This window comes from Onychomys torridus, chromosome 5 (genome assembly GCF_903995425.1).
Source record: "Onychomys torridus chromosome 5, mOncTor1.1, whole genome shotgun sequence".
Taxonomy (NCBI): domain Eukaryota; kingdom Metazoa; phylum Chordata; class Mammalia; order Rodentia; family Cricetidae; genus Onychomys; species Onychomys torridus.
Window position 1 is genome coordinate 125,470,054 of NC_050447.1, and position 17,245 is coordinate 125,487,298.

General features: G+C 47.8%; 1 protein-coding gene across 1 annotated transcript in view; it reads right to left on the reverse strand.

The window, feature by feature from the left end:
- The window catches only part of Auh (AU RNA binding methylglutaconyl-CoA hydratase), a 105,093-nt gene that overhangs the window by 1,482 nt on the left and 86,366 nt on the right, over nt 1-17,245 (reverse strand). Inside the window, exons 7-9 of the mRNA XM_036189069.1 lie at nt 3,868-4,055; nt 2,437-2,487; nt 1,668-1,715 (exon numbers count right to left, since the gene is read on the reverse strand). Coding sequence (XP_036044962.1) covers nt 1,668-1,715; nt 2,437-2,487; nt 3,868-4,055 — 287 coding nt within the window. The remainder of the gene's footprint in view (nt 1-1,667; nt 1,716-2,436; nt 2,488-3,867; nt 4,056-17,245) is intronic.

Genomic DNA, 17,245 nt, shown 5'->3' on the forward strand with positions numbered 1-17,245 from the left:
AACGCCCGGCAGCCACAGTGAGTGTCGGTGCCCACTGTTCTGAGGTTTGGTCATTTAACACACACTGCATAGTCCTCAGTTTCCAAATGACAGGTATTTCTAGCACAGTCTCCTACGGCTGTTTGCCATCTGCCCATCTACCATGGCAAGGTGGCTACTCAGATCTCTCTTCCATTTGTTTGTTTATTATCTATTCAGATCTCTTACCCATTCTCGATCTGTGGGATTTGAACTCAGGACCTCTGAAAGAGCAGCCAGTGCTCTTAATCACTGAGCCATCTCTCCAGCCCCTTCTGTCCATTCTTCAAGTGGATTTTCACTACCTTATTGTGCAGCCTTTGAAGTTCCTGATGAGTCTTGGATGTGAGACCTTCATCAGATCTGTGTTTTGGAAAGACTTCCATCCAGCTCTCCCCTTTCCATCCTTTCAGCGCTGTCCAGCCCATCACTCTCCTCTCTTGGGGTCTTGACACTGCCCAAACCAAGGCTGAGCTTCCTCCTACATCACCTACACACTCTACAGCTGCTCAATGCACACTCTGCTCTACTGTCCATTTGGGACCACATTTTGTGCAAAGGGTAAGGTTGCCAATTTCCACGTCCGTGGATGCCCAGGTGCCCCGTACTGTTGTCCTTTTGTCAGAGTGTCCGTGGCTGGACTGTGTGGGCCCCAAGTCAGCCCCTGGACCCACTCATGTGCTCTTACGCCAACATCATCAGAGTCCTGACTCTGGGTCCTCTTGGTCTCTCAGCTCTATCTCCTGGTCACACAGAGCTATCTGTTTGATATCTCTGAACTCTGAATCAACCTTTTATCCATAAAGTAAGGAGTCAAGATCCTTGTTGTGATTGAATTAAATGTACAGACGTTTTGTCTTTGTTCGGAAACAAGGTTTCACTTCACTGTGTAGCTCTGGTTGACCTGGAATTCACACCTGCCTCTGCCTACAGAGTGCTGACAGAAAGGTGAGCATCACCACACCCTGCAGGACTCACTTCTGAATGATACCGAGTCGTCCTGCCCTCAAACATGAACATCTACTGATACAGATCACGGTTTCTGCCACAGGTGTTTACTAAACTTGTGTATGCTTTATTAAATGTTCTGACTACTGAGATAATGGTCACACACTTCCCTTATTGCTGGTGTGCAGGATTAGTGTGATCCTGCTGTAACTTCTGAGGAGTTTCCATTGCTGATTTTTTGGAATGATCTCAGTTCTGTCAGTAGCTTCCTTTTTACCCTTTCAAGCTTGTCTTACTGCATTAGCTCGGCTCCTAACCCGACGCTGAAGGGACAGCGAGAGGACGCCACACACCGTGACCCTGATGGGTAAGGACCATGTAGCACAGGGCCTGCTCTGCTCACATTTTATTGTGAGCTTTGATGGTGGATATAGATTAGATCTTGACAAAGACTTTTGGTTGAGGGGAGAGGGGTCCATCAATATGACCATACAGTTTTCTTTCTCAGTGAAGACAGAAGGCTCAGAATCCCAGGAACAGCCAATGTGCCACAAACACCACCAGCACATGGCAGGGCACCCCTGCAAAAATCCCACCCTTAGGATGGGAATGCACACAGAAACAGAATCCTTTGGAATTATCGTGACATGGATGTAACTTGGAATGTGCATACTCACTGAATCTGTGACCATGTTACATACCTGAGCATAGCAGGCTTCTTCTATGGCTAACCCTGTTACTAAGTCGACCTGAGGATAAAAACATATTTTAGCAGAATAAGGAGGATTCAATACAAACTCAAACTAAATAGCCCCAATCTAAAATAACAGAATCCTTCAACACAGCACAACTGCTGAGAAGTATGTGCAACTTGAGACTTGCAACTCAGCTCCTGAAGCCAGTCTGACCCCACCATCTAGAGCTGTGTGACTTGGGAAAGTTATGTGACCTCTGTCTGCTCAGAGGCATGTCTGACAAGGAGCTAGCTTCAGTGCTCACTAAGCAGGGGTACAGTGAGGGTTAATGAAGACTTGCGCACACACCATGCACGCACACGAGTTCCAAAGTTTATGACTGTCTGCACTGTCTACTGTTCCGCTAGCGCAGGACCTTCTCCTTTGCAGTCATGCTCCCAGTGTGACACACAAACACCCTGGGTTCAGGGCTTCTCCTTGCACACACATGAAAGACTCCAGGCAGAAAGCAATTACTCAGCATGGAGCTGGGCGGCTCTCCTTGGATTCCTGATAGAAGTGTGATCTGGCTGAGGACCCCACTAAAGCAATGGCAGAGAACAAGGCTGCCACAAGCTGCAGGGACACTGGAATTCTGCAGCTATGGCCCTGAAGGGAATCCCAGCAGCTTCAGTCAATATGGCAGCAGCTATATTCTAGAGCATTAGAAACGACACAGATGTCTAAGCACGATTCTGAGCAGCAGCCCCTCCCCTGCAGCCCCCGAAACACTCACCTCCATCCCTTGATTAATTGCTAGTTTGGCCACTCGCATTGCAACAGGCCCCTGAGGGTCAAAGGAAAGAAAGACATTTTCATCAAAACCTGGGCAAATGATGCAGATTACCTCAGCAGAATTCACATATTCTCAGCGCTGGATCCACAGACCCGCTAACAACAACCGAGAGCCTAGATAGAAACCGACTTTCTGAGAGTCTTGGACTTGAGAGTGGCTGTCACTCATCAAAGTGGGTCTTGATGGCAGCAGGAGTGTCTGTCCTTTAAATGTCCAGCACTCCTCAGGTACTGTCCTTCCAAGTGAAGCAGAGGGGAGCCCGGGAAGTCTGCCTGGCTCAGCACCACACCGACCAGGCCCAATGCCTGGCACTCAGGCTGGAGATGAACTGGAGCTGGCAAGAGAGGCTCTGAGCCATCTCTTCTCCTGCAGCATGGAGAGCCACCTCGGGGACACAGACTGGCCAGGAGTGTCCTCTCTGCGTGGATAGCTAACTGCAGTGATGGTGGGCTGACACAGATGTGTCCCCTCCGGTATGTCTGGGTTATGGAGGGAAGAACTAAATGCCCTCTCTGAGAAGACAGGAACGCTCACATGCTGTGGTATCTCAGCTGCCATCCCTACCCTAGAGATGGTCATACTCTGCAAACAGAATTGAGTTCTTAGATCTTGATTTACATCCATCTACAGGAGATAAGTGTCAATTGGATGCTATATTTTGAATTGAATGGTCTTTTTAGATTATCACACAACACAGTGGGGCCGAGGAAAGGGCTCAGTGGGTAATGTGCTTACTGAGAGTTCAGATCTTCAACACACATGAATGGCAGGTTGGTGTGGCAGCCAGCCTGTAATCCCAGAACTTGGGGAGGCTGAAACAGGCAGAAAGCTCGCTGACTGGACTGATGAGCTGAACTGCAAAGCTCGGGGCCCAAGAAAGAGATCCTTCTTCCATATATAAGATGAAGAACAATGGAGGAAGGCACCAATGGCAATCCCTGGCCTCCACAGAAGTGTGCACATGCAGTCTCCCGACTCAGTGGGAGACAGTGTCATCTACATGCTTTAATGTGAGGTAGCAACCCATCTTCACTCTTCTATGGAGATAACTTAGGTTAGAGTACAAGCTGATAAACAAGCTAAAACAACTTGCTAGGAAGTTTCTCTCTCTCTCTCTCTCTCTCTCTCTCTCTCTCTCTCTCTCTCTCTGTCTGTGTGTGTGTGTGTGTGTGTGTGTGTGTGTTATGCATGCATGCCATGTGTCTATCTGTGTGTCTGTCTCCAGTGCAGCGCTCAGATACCTTCAAATCTTATTTTAATTGCTTTATTTGAGAGGCAGGACAGGGCCGCCCCAGCTTGTGAGTTGGATGCTGCACAATACGAGAATGTTATGGAGTGATCTCAGGTGGACTCAGGTGCTCGCACTGGTACCTGAGGTAGGAACTCTCTCGCCAGGTCCAGTGCCTTCCTGTAGGCAGCGTCCCCTTCCTGGTTCTGCTCCAGCACGTGGCTGATCAAGCCCACAGCTTTGGCTTCTTGACCATCAAGAACTCGTGCAGAGAAGATGAGTTCCTTGGCTAGGGACATCCCGATGGCACGCGGCAATCTCTGCGTTCCTCCTGAAAGGTAGAGGAGAGAATGGCACATGATGATCTGAAATAATTCCCTCCTAAAAACAAACCAGGGCCAGAGACATTTATGTGCTTCAAGAAAGGCTCCAGTGTACTGAGTTACACAACCGGTAACGCTGAAGCACGTCAGAATGTCATGTCATGGAGTGGTTTAGGCACCTGGACACAGCACGTATATTCTTCAGGCCAAGCCAGGTCTGGCAAGGACAGGCCTTCCTCCCAGTCACTGGCAAAAGCCAATACTATGCCAGCAGACAGCAGCAGACAAGCAGGGCTCCCAGGAATCCACCCACCAGAAATAGTTCCATCAAGCTTCCATTCCAAATTCTGACAAGTTCAGTTCATAAAGTTTTGAGACTCCTTGATGGTGTGAATTGTAAGGTAATTCTAACTCAGGAGAAATGAAAGCAACTGCAATGGAAACTGGCCTAGTCCTATACCACTCACTGTTCCTGCAGGCCTCTACATACTGACGATGCTCGTTCACTCCCTCATTCACCCCCTCCTCACTCAGATGTGTTCTCTCTACTGAGGAAGGCTGCTCTGCAGAGCAAGGGCTACACACGTGATCTCAGCTCTGTCAGTTAGTACCCCAGGGACTCCAAGAGCCGAGCGACTGACTCTGGTACAACTGCCCAATTTAGGGTAAACACAGGTCACCGGCTAACGCATTCATTCCATCCATACACCAATCCGCTGCAGCATCTTCTGGGGAAAGGGCTGGGAAGAAGTGCCAGATCCCCTGGGGCTGCAGCTGCAGGTGCTTATGAGCTGCCCCAATGAGTGCTGGGAACTGAACCTAGGTCTTCCAGGCAGTAAGGGCCCTTAACACTGAGCCATCTCTCCAGCCCCAACCAACAACTTTTTAATGCCTGAAAATCATCCCTAACTTGCAGATTTTAACCTACTGAGCACTGAGGGTGGAGCCAGGCCCTCTGGGGTGGTGGAGACCCATGGGCTCTGTCTGGTGAGGTCCTGATCTGTGTTCATGCAGCACTTCTGCTCTGTGGTGCTGAAGATATGGGACAGCCACGCTTTCATACACATGTTCTGAATATTCTCTTAAATATTTTGCATTGAGTTGAGGCTTATGCCTCCAGGGTGAGCACTGACTAATGAGCCAGGAAAGGAGGCTCCATCTTTCCGTACTTCCATGTGATCTCAGCACATCTTCAACCTTCCCACTGCCCACCTTACTAAATGCAGCCTCTTCAGCACGGCATACGTTTTACCATCATGATTTAACTGTTTCTTGAAGCCCAAGAAATCAAAAACAAAAACTTGAGGGACTAATTCTCTCAAGGATGCACAAAGATGGCAAAGAGCTTCCCTGAGGTCAGACTCTCTCCTGTTTCTCCTTTGCTATCATCCACACCTGGTATTTTCCAGTCTCTCTGTTAGCTCAGGGGTCCGAAATGGCTGCTGAAGCCTTGCCATCACGTCTGCAAACCATGCAGTGTGCAGAGAGAAAGGGGGGAGGGTAAAAAGTACTCTCCGTTTGCTGGAGACCTGAATTAAGCACTGCCTACGAACATTTTTCTTGTGACTGACTATTACTGACTAGGGCTGGTTCACACAAAGCTACAGGGCCTCGGAAATGGGACTCTACTTGTTACGTGTCTCACAGCATGGGGAATTCAACAGGGTCTCTTTCTAGTACGGTGGAAGTGGGTAGATACTCAGCAGTCACAAACTAAATGGGCAAAAGCGATTTAATCACATCATTAACACTCCACATTTACATGTTACTTGAATAGGGCGAACCTATACTGGAAATGTCAGACCTGGTTTGTAATTTCTGTTATTTAATCTAATGGAAGGCATCAATAAAACTTAGAGGGTACATAAAACAGGCAGGGGCTCAGGCAGAGCAAACTTTTGCCAGGGGAGAAACACAATGCCAAGTGCAGAAGTCAGCAGACAGACACAACGTCCCTTAAGAAAGCTTTGACATTCATAATTGATTATAGCATAATGTATAAACTGAACATAATTTGGGGCCATCCAGTATGAAATGTCAACTGTAGAAAGCACCCCGCTTGGTCTGGTTTGTTTGTCCTTCATCTTGCCACCCTCTTGACTTCAAGGAAAAAGAATCCACACTAACAAAAGGGGATGCTTGGCACATGGACTCAGAGTTGAAAGCTACACAGGCCATACCAAGGAATTTTACCTACAGGATTAGCAGTGACCTTTGACCCCAGGAACTCCTTATAAATTCCTTCCCTTAAACAGAGAGCTCCACACTGCAGTAAATGCCTTTCCATGCAACAGATGCGGAGAGCTGGGCAGAGCCTTCTCAGTAGACCAGGGGCCAGTGATCGCACAACCGACTCTCTCTCCTTTACAATATGTTTACAGGCCCTGAACACGCCGTGTCACGAGCACACAAAAACCATAGGAATATCTGGCCTTTAATCTGATCATTGTTTACAGTGTTATAATGCTTTCTACTCCCCCATGCTTTGGCCATGTTGTAAAGCAATGGGGTGGGGAGCCCAAGATCAGAACATATGAGGAGAAACATCAACTGGCTGACCCGCAGCAGAACATCCTGAACCATGCAGGAATAGCTCAGCCCGCCCCTCGCTGACACCTCACTTAGCAAAACCAGAATGTTTGAGGACTGGACAGGAAGACACAGGTTAGACATTCAATTATTTTCACAAGGTCCAGTAAGCAACCGGCAGCAAATGAGAACACTTCCTACAGCTTTACAGTTTCGGAATTAATTAGTGAAAGCCTTTTCTACTAGTACACTGTTAGAGAAAGACACGCTAACGCCTTACTCATTACAAACAAAATGATGCTTTTGAAGTGTTTGTTCAGACATCACTGTATCTGTCTTAGCTTCTCCTTCTGTAGCTCTGAGGCGCTAATCCAGGACCTTGTTAACTGTGGTAAAAGCCCTGCCTCAGAGCTACACCCCTAGCCGCAATCAGCCCCATGTGTCTTAACTTTTTAAAAGCACATCCCTGCAGACCAGTTCAACAGTCTTCCTTTTAAAAAGCTATGGAAGACAGCCGCAGAGCACTCTGACCACTTCCAGCCACTCCCAGCAGCACAGCCACATGTGCAGTCTGTAGGCTGAACTCCGAGCGGGTCCTCAGAGCATCCCGAGACTAAATGACTACCTCACAATAGCTGCTTCCCACATAGTCCAAGTGCACTCTGCAAGTCTCATGTAAGCGGAGAGCTTGCCAGCAGGTCTCTGCCATCAACACACCATCCCAAGTCAGCGGGATGCTCTCAGGAGTGGCAACCCAAAAAGGCTGCCAGGAAGAGGGAGCCACTGAACCTTGTAGCACCACATGGTAGCAGCTAGCTCACTCAAGCTGCCAGCATAACACCATGCCACCATACACCATGACCCTGTCTGCTCTCCCGTGTGGCACTCCTCCAGTTCAGTCCCTATTCATAACAGCAGCATGTTATAGATGACAGCAAACATCAAAGGCTGGGTCTCTTTCTGTGCCGTGTCTACCTAGTCTACCCAATAGAACAGGTGCCGTGTGTGTGCCACATGACATAGTTGTGCTGCTAGAGGAACACAGCCTTAAAGGAGCCCCTGAGAGAGGTACTCGGATACAGTGGCTTTGCTGGAAATACAGATTTCACACTGACAGTGAGGACCATCAGCTGGCTCCTGGCTACTCCATGAGCTCTGTTTATCACTTGGTTCTCTTTTTTTTTTCTTACATTAAAAAAATTGTGTGTGTGTACACACCCGTGTAAGTGGACATACAGAGGCTAGAGAATCCCTGGAGCTGGAGTTACAGGTGCCTGTGAGCCTCCATTTGGGTGCTAAAAACTGAACTTGGATCTTCTGTAAGAACAGCAAGCTAGAGCTTTTAACTTCTGAGCCATGTCTGCACTGCCCTCCCCCACCACACACACACAGACACACACACCCCTCCCATCTTAAATGTTGAAAACCAATTATGCAACACTATTTCTAAACTCAGCTTGGTGGTAACAGTGTCTTTACTAAGTTCTTTACCAAGAAAAAATTTCATCACCACTATGACCGGATGACAGGGCAGTGGTAGTCGGCTAGTGAGCACTGCAAAGGACTCCACTAATCAAAACAATGCCTCTCACCTCACAGGTTCTGCAGGTCCTGAGCCCAGGAGGCCTGTACCTGCTATCTGGCTGAGCCTCATAGGCTGAGGCCTTTGCTTCAGGCTTCCTCTGCCTCTGGCTAACATTCTGTGTCTTGTAGCAGTGAGCCAGGTGAGGAGGCTGCCTCCTGACATGGCGTGACTCAGTGGACATGACTCAGTGGACTCAAGAGAGGCAAGACCTGAGAGGGAGGCCACAGTCTTAACCCCTCCAAGGGGTGTCAACTCAGAGTAAAGCACAGTGGCGGGCCATCCACAGGAACAGCCAGACCATGCAGCACACTGTGCACCCCTTCCTATACCTTTTTCTAGAATGCCTTCAGAGCACCTCCCTGAAGTTTACAACCATCCCCATCCTTTCCAGGCTGAGGAGAGGGAAACAGAGCAGGTTAATGAGTCATCTTTAAAAAACAGCGAAGGAGTGGGGAGAGAGTAACATGGAAGACGCTACTGTTGGACCGCATCACAGGGAACACATGTGGTACCTGCTCACGACCATGAGGAGTAAAGGATGAGGTGCACACACATGAAGAGTCCTCTCTTCACTAGCATTGGAGCTGGGGGCTTTCCCTCAATGAGGGGCCAAAGGGCTTAGGACACGGTGGAGCACCCTCAGGAGCAGACATGTACACTGCCTCAAACCCAACCACTTACACACTCTCTTCTCACAATTGTCAGGCGCTACCATCGGCCAGCAAAATACTATTTAAAAAACAGAGAACATGGGAAAACATTTAATGTTTCCAAAATATAACCAAACAATGACTCAGAGATGAAGACATGAAAAATTTTATTTCTCCTAACAAAAGTAGGTCACACAGTGAAAACGGCAAGATTCGAGGATAGCAGAATTGTCATGAGCACACAAGTACTGAGAGCTTCCTACACAGCACACAGCACAACACTATGCCACAAGAATTCCAGGAGGCCACACTATCATTACGTCATGTGCCAAACCTGCGCTCACAGAACTGCAGTGACCACACACACACACACACACACACACACACACACACACAACACACACACACACACACACACACACACACACACACACACACACACACACACACGCATGCTCCTGAGTGGATGGTGGTAGACCAGGTCACCTGCCTCACCTCACCAGCAGGGGCCAGAACCTCACAACTCCCCACCCAGTTCTCCTTTGACACACAAAGGCTCTGTGAGGATAATGGAGGAAAGAATGAAATTGACCTTGTTATCTGGAGAACAGCAGCAACAGAGCAGAAAGCTCTGAGAGGGTCAGTGCTTGGCTCAGCCAGCAAGTGCTGTGGAGGGAAGGGGGGAGTCACCTGTGCCTCCTGGCGGTGGCCTGTTCCCCACTCACTCTGCCATGGACACATCTCCCACTGTCTGTGGTTTTAGGCCAGGCCATTGTTGCACCATCACCATGAACTCCAAGGTCATGTGCTTGAGACCAGTCCTAGGGGAATTGCCCACTATTGTTTGTTTGTTTTTTAAGACAGAAAAACAAACAGCCAAGTGACCAATTTAAACAAGCAGGCTGCTTGAGAGTTCACCAAGATGAATCAGTTAGGATTACTGGTCACTAGGGAAAGCACTGGGCACTCTGTAAATGCCAGCCAGGAAGGCCCTCCTGGAGAAGCTAGTTCACAACTGCTTTACATGTACAAAGGATGAGCACTCTCTGGGGCATAGCCCAGCAAGATGAGGTAATTCTAACTTACTGGAAAAAAATTATTTTTGTAAACCATATCCAACTACTAGTCAGTTTTTCAAAACTCTGAGTCATATCTCAAGAAAAACAGAAAAGCAAGACAAATAAAACTCCCTAGTTCAATCAAACATAAAAACAAAATATAAGCCGGGCAGTGGTGGCACCCGCCTTTAATCCCAGCACTCGGGAGGCAGAGCCAGGTGGATCTCTGTGAGTTTGAGGCCAGCCTGGGCTACGGAGTGAGATCCAGGAAGGCGCAAAGCTTCACAGAGAAACCCTGTTTCAAAAAACCAAAACAAACAAACAAACAAAAAAAACCCCAAACAAACAAACAAAAACAAAATATACCACAAAATACCTTAATCCTTATCCAAACCAGCAAGAAAAACCATCCACAGCATAAACCAGTGTCAGCTTACTGAGCCTACCCCTTAGGCTGTGCTACTAAAAGGAAGCCACCAATGCCTGCTCATGGTACTACCCCCCAACCCCCACCCCCACACACAGTCCACAGTTTCCCTTTCTGAGGCTCAGCTCCCCAAGATGTGCGCAGTCTAATGGGAAACTCAGAAGTAGTTCATGGCCTTACCAGGATGCAGTTTGGTGACATCTGCTCCATGCTGCCCTGCCTAGGACGTGATCTCCTCTCCTGTGGTGTTCTTGAGATGTGTACACTACAGTCCCATGGACAGCAGGGGACAGTCTACACTGCTGTCAGTGTTCACCTGCACCTGGTTTCTACATCCAATGCCACCACAGGTATGTACCTAGAGGGAAGGGGGTGGACGGGACTTACCTGCTGTCTTAGGCATACACTGGGGATCTCAGAATACAGCCCCTCCCACAAGAGGCAACAGGGATATTAACAGCATCATTACAGTACAGTGGTCAGCGCTGTCCTAATAAAATGTTGGGGAACCCCACAGCACTAGCCACCCACAGACTTCCTTCTCAGAGACTGTTCCTAAACAAACAGACACATAAGCTCAGCCTCAACCCCTGTGTTTTGATGCATTCTTTTGCACTTTGGTATTTCCAACTATTTCCAAGCATAGCTGGAAGCTAATCGATCCAATTTTCATTCTGCCCATCACATCTCCCAACAGCTCCGTAACTGCACTCCTGAGTGTACGAGCAGCAAGTCTGCAAGGCAGGGCAGTGCCATCCCTGCCACAGCACCAGCCTGTCCTCAGAGTTCTGCACCCCGGGGGTGGAGGTGGGGGTGCCTCGCCCAGGGGAACAGTCAGGGGACAGTGGGGACACAGTTGACACCCACCGTCACTGCTTCCATGTGAGAACAGGAGCGTCTGTCAGCACTGTGACACCTAACAGCCAAGGGAGTGCAGCAATGGATTTGCGGGGTGTGTAGTGTGTGTGTGTGTGTGTGTGTGTGTGTGTGTGTGTGTATGTGTGTATGTGTGTGTGTGTGTGTGTACAGTTGTGTGTATAGTGTGAGTGTATAATGAACCCACACCATCAGTATTTTAAATAAAACCTTCGAAATGCCTGTCAGCTTACTGCAGATACCTGCAGGGAACTTAGGTTACAGTTAATTCCTCTCTATTTTCTTCAAAGTCTGTAAAAAATAACCGGAAAGGGCGTGGAGCGGGGAGGTCGGTGTGGACAGACAGCCCTCAAGAGGAAGAGGTGCAGACCAACAGAGAAGGCACAGAAGCCAGGACACAGCATGCTGGGATTCCAGAACACAGCGCCCTCTCTCCTTGTCAGGTGTTCCCAGGGTATGAAGAAGGCACTTTCCTTTTTATCTAACAAAAGGAAAGCTGGAAGAAAGCAGAAAATATTACAACCACCTGGTCCAAGGATAAAGAAAAATCACATGATAATCTCAAAAGATGCAGGGGGGCTTTCCACAAAGTTAACTTTCCCCTCATGAAAAAAGTGTTGAAGAAAACAGGATAAGAGGGAACATTCCTCCACTGTAATAAAAGCTGTCTGACCAAGCCTAAGCCGGTGCCACACTAAAAGGGGGCCAGAATGAGACAAAGGGGGACCCTTATCTCCGATTACTCACAGAACACTAGTGAGCCAGAGCAATAAGCAAGAGAAAGAAGCAGAAGGGACCTGAGTGGGAAAGGAAGAGTCCCAGTATCCCCATGTGGGATGACAAGATCTTACACCCCGAAGACCATAATGAGGCCACCAATAAACACTTTCCGCACTCTCTACATATCAATAACAAGCAAGCTGAGAAAGAGGTCAGGAAAGCAATCCCATTGATAACTCTGAAATGAATGAATGAATGAGCAAATGAATGAATGAGCACACAAAATACAGAGAAATAAACCTAACCGGTAAGATGGAAGACTTCTGTAAGAAAACTTTAAGAAACAGAGAAGGCAGAGTAGGTGGAAAGATTTCCCATGCTCGCAGATAGCAAAATCAATGTAGCTAAAGTGGTTATGCTACTGAAAGCAACCTACAGAGTCGATGTAATTGTTATCAAGACCCCAAAGATATTCTTCACAGAAAAACAACCCTAAAGCTCACACAGAAGAACAAGAGATCCAGACTAGCCGAAGCAATCCTGAGGAGAAACAGCAATGGCCCAGGTATCACAGTAACTATCTCAAATTATACGAGAGAGTCAGATGACAAAACAAGATGGTAACGGAACGCAGCCAACAGAATGTCACAGAGGACCCAGAAAGAAGCCCGCTCATCTACAGTATTCTGACTTTTAACAAAGGTGCTAAAAATATAATTGGAGGAAGAAGAGCCTCCTCAACAAAATGCTGGGAAAGCTGAACATCCAAACGTAGAAAATAAAACTAGATCTCCTCTCACACTGAAGCAAAACCAACTCAAAATGGGGGTAAGACCTGAAATTTTAAAGCTACTAGAAGAAACTCAGGAAACAGGCAGGCAAAGCAATAGGGCCCTATAGCTCGGAAATAAGGGCAAGAACTGACAAGTGGGGTTACATCACATTTAAAAAGCTTCTGCACAGCAAAGAAAATGGGAAATGATCTTCAGCCAGACATCTGGTGGGTGTACACACAGAACATAAAAAGAACATGAACTGAAACACAAAAACCTCAAATAATCCAATCAACAAGGGCCAAGTGAATGAATAGGCTTGTCTCAAGAAAGTCAAGGATAAGTGGCCAATAAATAAATGAAGAAATGTTCAATGTCCTTAGCCATCAGAGAAATGCACCTGTTAAAAGAACACTACCAAAACAAAATCAAAAGCTGGAGAGAGCATACTTCAGTGGGGATTAAACCAGTACAGCCAGCACAGAAATCAGTACGGAGCATCTGCAGGAAACTCAAACTGTACCCATCATCTGGTTGGTCTATCTCTACCACTCCCAGGCACACCCAGGAGTCAAAGCAGACAAGAGATACCTGCACATCTGTGCCCACTGCAGTGCCTAGGTGACAGTCAGCAGCTGAACAGAGGAAGAAGGTCTAGGATATACACAAACTGGAGTATCTTCAGCCATAAGGAAGGATGAAACTGTGGCATCTGCCACAAAGTAGATGGAGCCAGAGATATTACATTAAATGACATAAAGACAAATATTGGATCAGAAAGACAAATGTTGCATGCTTGCCCCCCACCCCCATATCTAAGATGGGGAACATGTAGGGGAGAACTATTTAAGAAGAGGAAGTGGGGGTTGGGGATTTAGCTCAGTGGTAGAGCACTCGCCTAGCAAGCACTAGGTTCGATCCTCAGCTCAAAAAAAAAAAAAGAGAAGAGGAAGTGGACTGGTAGGGAAGAGGAGAGAGGACAAGGAGGAAATGAGGGATAAGACCAAAGCACACAACACATATTCCTAATACACTAGAAACTCCTGAAATCAAAACTAGCAGGCTAAAAACATAGAGGGCAATGCCTCAAATAGATGCTAAAATGTCAATTTGGCTAGAAAAGGGATGTGTGAGGTACACAACTCAAAACGCCCTGCTCATGTGTCAGATCAGCAACTACCTAAGGTCAGAGGAAGAGGCAGAGAGGATTATCACAGCCCCTCACCTACCGTGAAGTGACAGGGCTATTCCAGTTTTGGGGACTTACTGAATGGCATACTGTGACATAGTATGTGAAGCTTTTCCTTGTGACAGTATTTTAATAACAAAGAAAGGAAAACAAGTCTATGTGCACCAACAGGGGAGCGGGTGAACAGACACAGCAATGCAGAAGAAATAAGGATGAAGTTAGAAAAGTAACTGCAGGAGACTCTCACAAGACCACGGCCACAGTCCAGACGCTGCCACACTACTCAGGTGTGGGCAGGAGCTTAACTGTTTAGGAGAATCCCAAAGTGTTTCCTATATCATGTCTATCTTTTCACACACAGTCTTGAAGCTGCAGATGCCCCACACCAACAGCCATGCCCACGGCTGTGGGTGAGAGCTCAGGTCTGCCTGTGCTCTGTCAGCATCCCCACCCACGACTGCCATGTTCAGTATCTCTCCACACTGTTATCTGCTGCTTTTCCACTTCTTAGGGAAATCTGCTCACATCTCTTGACTCTTTCTTCAACCAGTTTCTTTAATTTCCAAAGACATCTCAAATCTCTTGGCTCTTTTTTCAACTGGTTTCTTTAGTTTTCCTTCTATTGAGCTTCAAGGGTTCTCTACCGCACAAGAACTCTCCCCAGGCAACACTTATGACTACCGGCAGGACAGTGTGCGGGTTTTCTGATTCCCCTGAAAATTCATTTTAACCATGTAGTCACATTAGAGTGTTCTTCCAAGGGACCCGCTGACTACATCCCTCAGCAAGCCCACTCTGCAGTTGCAGTCAGGGTTATGATATGCTCTCCTAAGAGACTAGAACTTACGGGGGGGGGGGGGGGGGAGCTTATTTCCCAGATACTCAGAGAGCTCCAAGGAATCTTCTTGTCTCTGTCTCCCCAGTGCTGGGATTAAAACACATGCCACCTCACTCCACTTTTTTAAATGGGGTCTGGGAACTGAACTTGGGTGCTCACCTTGCACGACAAGCACACTATAGACAGGTCCATCTCCCCAGGCACCACCCATTCCCTATTTGGTAGTGTCCAGCTGCAGCATGGACCACTACTGCAAACAGAAACAACCTGGTAATGCATGTACTCTCCCTTAAAAAAGTCCACTTTTTCCACCCTAAAGCAACTAATGGAGAGCAACCAGCAGGAAGCTGAGAAGACAGTTTTCTGCTCTCTGAAAAATAGCCACCAAGTTTGCAAGTTTATTAAATAGGAGAAGTTTCCAGTTTTCCAATATGTAGCTGTCCTGGCTAGTTTTATGTCAACTTGATACAAGCTAGAGTCATCTGAAAGAAGGGAACCTCAATTGAGAAAATTCCTTCAAAACATCTGGCATTTTCCTAGTGACTGATGGGGGAGGGCCTAGCCCATTGTAGGTGGTGTTATCCCTGGGCTGGTGGTCAGGAGTGCTATAAGAAAGCAGGCTGAGCAGAGCCATGAAAGAAAGCCAGTAAGCAGCGCCCCTTCATGGCCTCTGCATCAGCTCCAGGTTCCTGCCCTGCTTAAGTTCCTTTGATGATGAACAGTGATATGAAAGTGTAAGACAAATAAACCCTTTCCTCCCCAAGTTTCTTTGGTCATGGTGTTTGATCACAGCAACAGTAACCCCAACTAAGACAACAGAGGATCATGGTGTCCTCCACTATATCTGCCCTTCCTATTGCAATAGAAGTCAGCACTATGTTGCCCAGGCTTCTCTCAAACTCCTGAGCTCAAGTAATGCTCTAACTTTAGCTTCTAAATGAATCAGGACTCCCAGCACTGCCATCTTATGACAGCAGACAGTCACCCTCAAGACAAGCCTCCTATCAGACTGCTCATGATGACACATGCAACCCCAATACCCAGGGGCTGTTCACTCTAACACAGAGAGGGACTGGCTCCCTGTGCTAGAGAACGTGTGTACCTCTGGCTGCTGTGAAGGCAGAAGGGCCAGCTAGAGAGAAGCCATTCCAGAATTGATGGGCAACTTCCTCACATAAGGCAAGCCTGTGAAGTCACCAAGATGCATGGGGCCACCCTCCCTTCTCCTTGCCTGTGCCCTAGGTGCAGCAGCCACGCTCTGCCCCTCCACCATAGGTGCCCCCCTAACACCTGGAGTGTCCTGGCATAGTCAAGTGCTAAGCTCTTCTAAGTTTTCCTAGCTAGCCCATCCTGCTCAGCAAGGGACCTCGGCATGTTCCCATCTGTCCTCTGAGCAGAAAGCTGCCTGGGCAAGCACACTGTCTACTTTGCATTTTCCATGAGAACTCGGGAAGGAATCCCCTGTGGGGGTCTGCACTACTTACAGAGGAGCTGAGCTTCTGAGAGGAGCCACTGGAGAGTGGTAAATACAAGTCAATCATGGCTGATCAAGTATTCATTACAAAAGCCAGAGGTGTGGCTTCTCAAAGGGCCTGTAAAAGAAGAAGGGAAAGGGGGCCAAGTGTGGAGTACATGCCAGGACAGAGGGCCTCTGCTTTGTCCTGACTCCTGAGCCTGCTCTCTGGCTCCCTGATAATCCTATGGCTTCTGTGCATTCCACTCAGGACAGGCACAAATTCTTACACTGACCAAATAATGGTAGTTCCCGCTGCCCACTAAGTGCTGTGACTGTATGTAGTTACCTGCCATGTCCACAGGTTCTGCACCCACAGACTCAAGCAACCACAGGCTGAAAATATTACTGAACACAGACAGACATTTGTCCTTGTCTCTCTGAATAATGCAGCTTAGCAGACAGCTGCACAATGTACGTATACCAGCAAACTAGAGGCACGGGGAAGGCACTCACAGGTCACATGCAAATGTGCTTTCTAAGGACTGTGAGATCCTCAGGCCGTTCTCTCCACAAGGGAGGGCTGTCCTGCACACAACTTCTAGCAAATGCTGAGGAGCAACCACAACTAATATGTGATGAACAGGGTGAGCATTCCTCTGTTCCAGTTCCTTCAGCATCCTCTGTGGTGAAATGGTTCTTTATGTCTAGCTGAACTACCAAAGCTGTTGAGGGAATCTACACACCTATCGATCAATCTCTCTTTTCTTTCTTATTTATGAGTCATTTTTAACAGCATTCACCTATGAGTGAGGAATAGCGCCACAGAAATAACTACCTTGCAAAAGAGGCTGTGGGGAAGGACGAGTGCCCAGTTATATGTACCAGGCACTTACACGCATGCCCAACACCCACATGAGCCCATTACCCACATCAAGTCTAGGGCCCAGCAGCAGGCACAGTGAGATGAGTGCTCAAATATCACCACCATGATAACTCTTATGTCTAAGGATGACATGGCTGGGAAGCTGTCCTGCAGAGTCTCAACCCATGGGGCTGAGAACACAATGGGGACCACTAGGTAGCCAAGGTCCACCCTG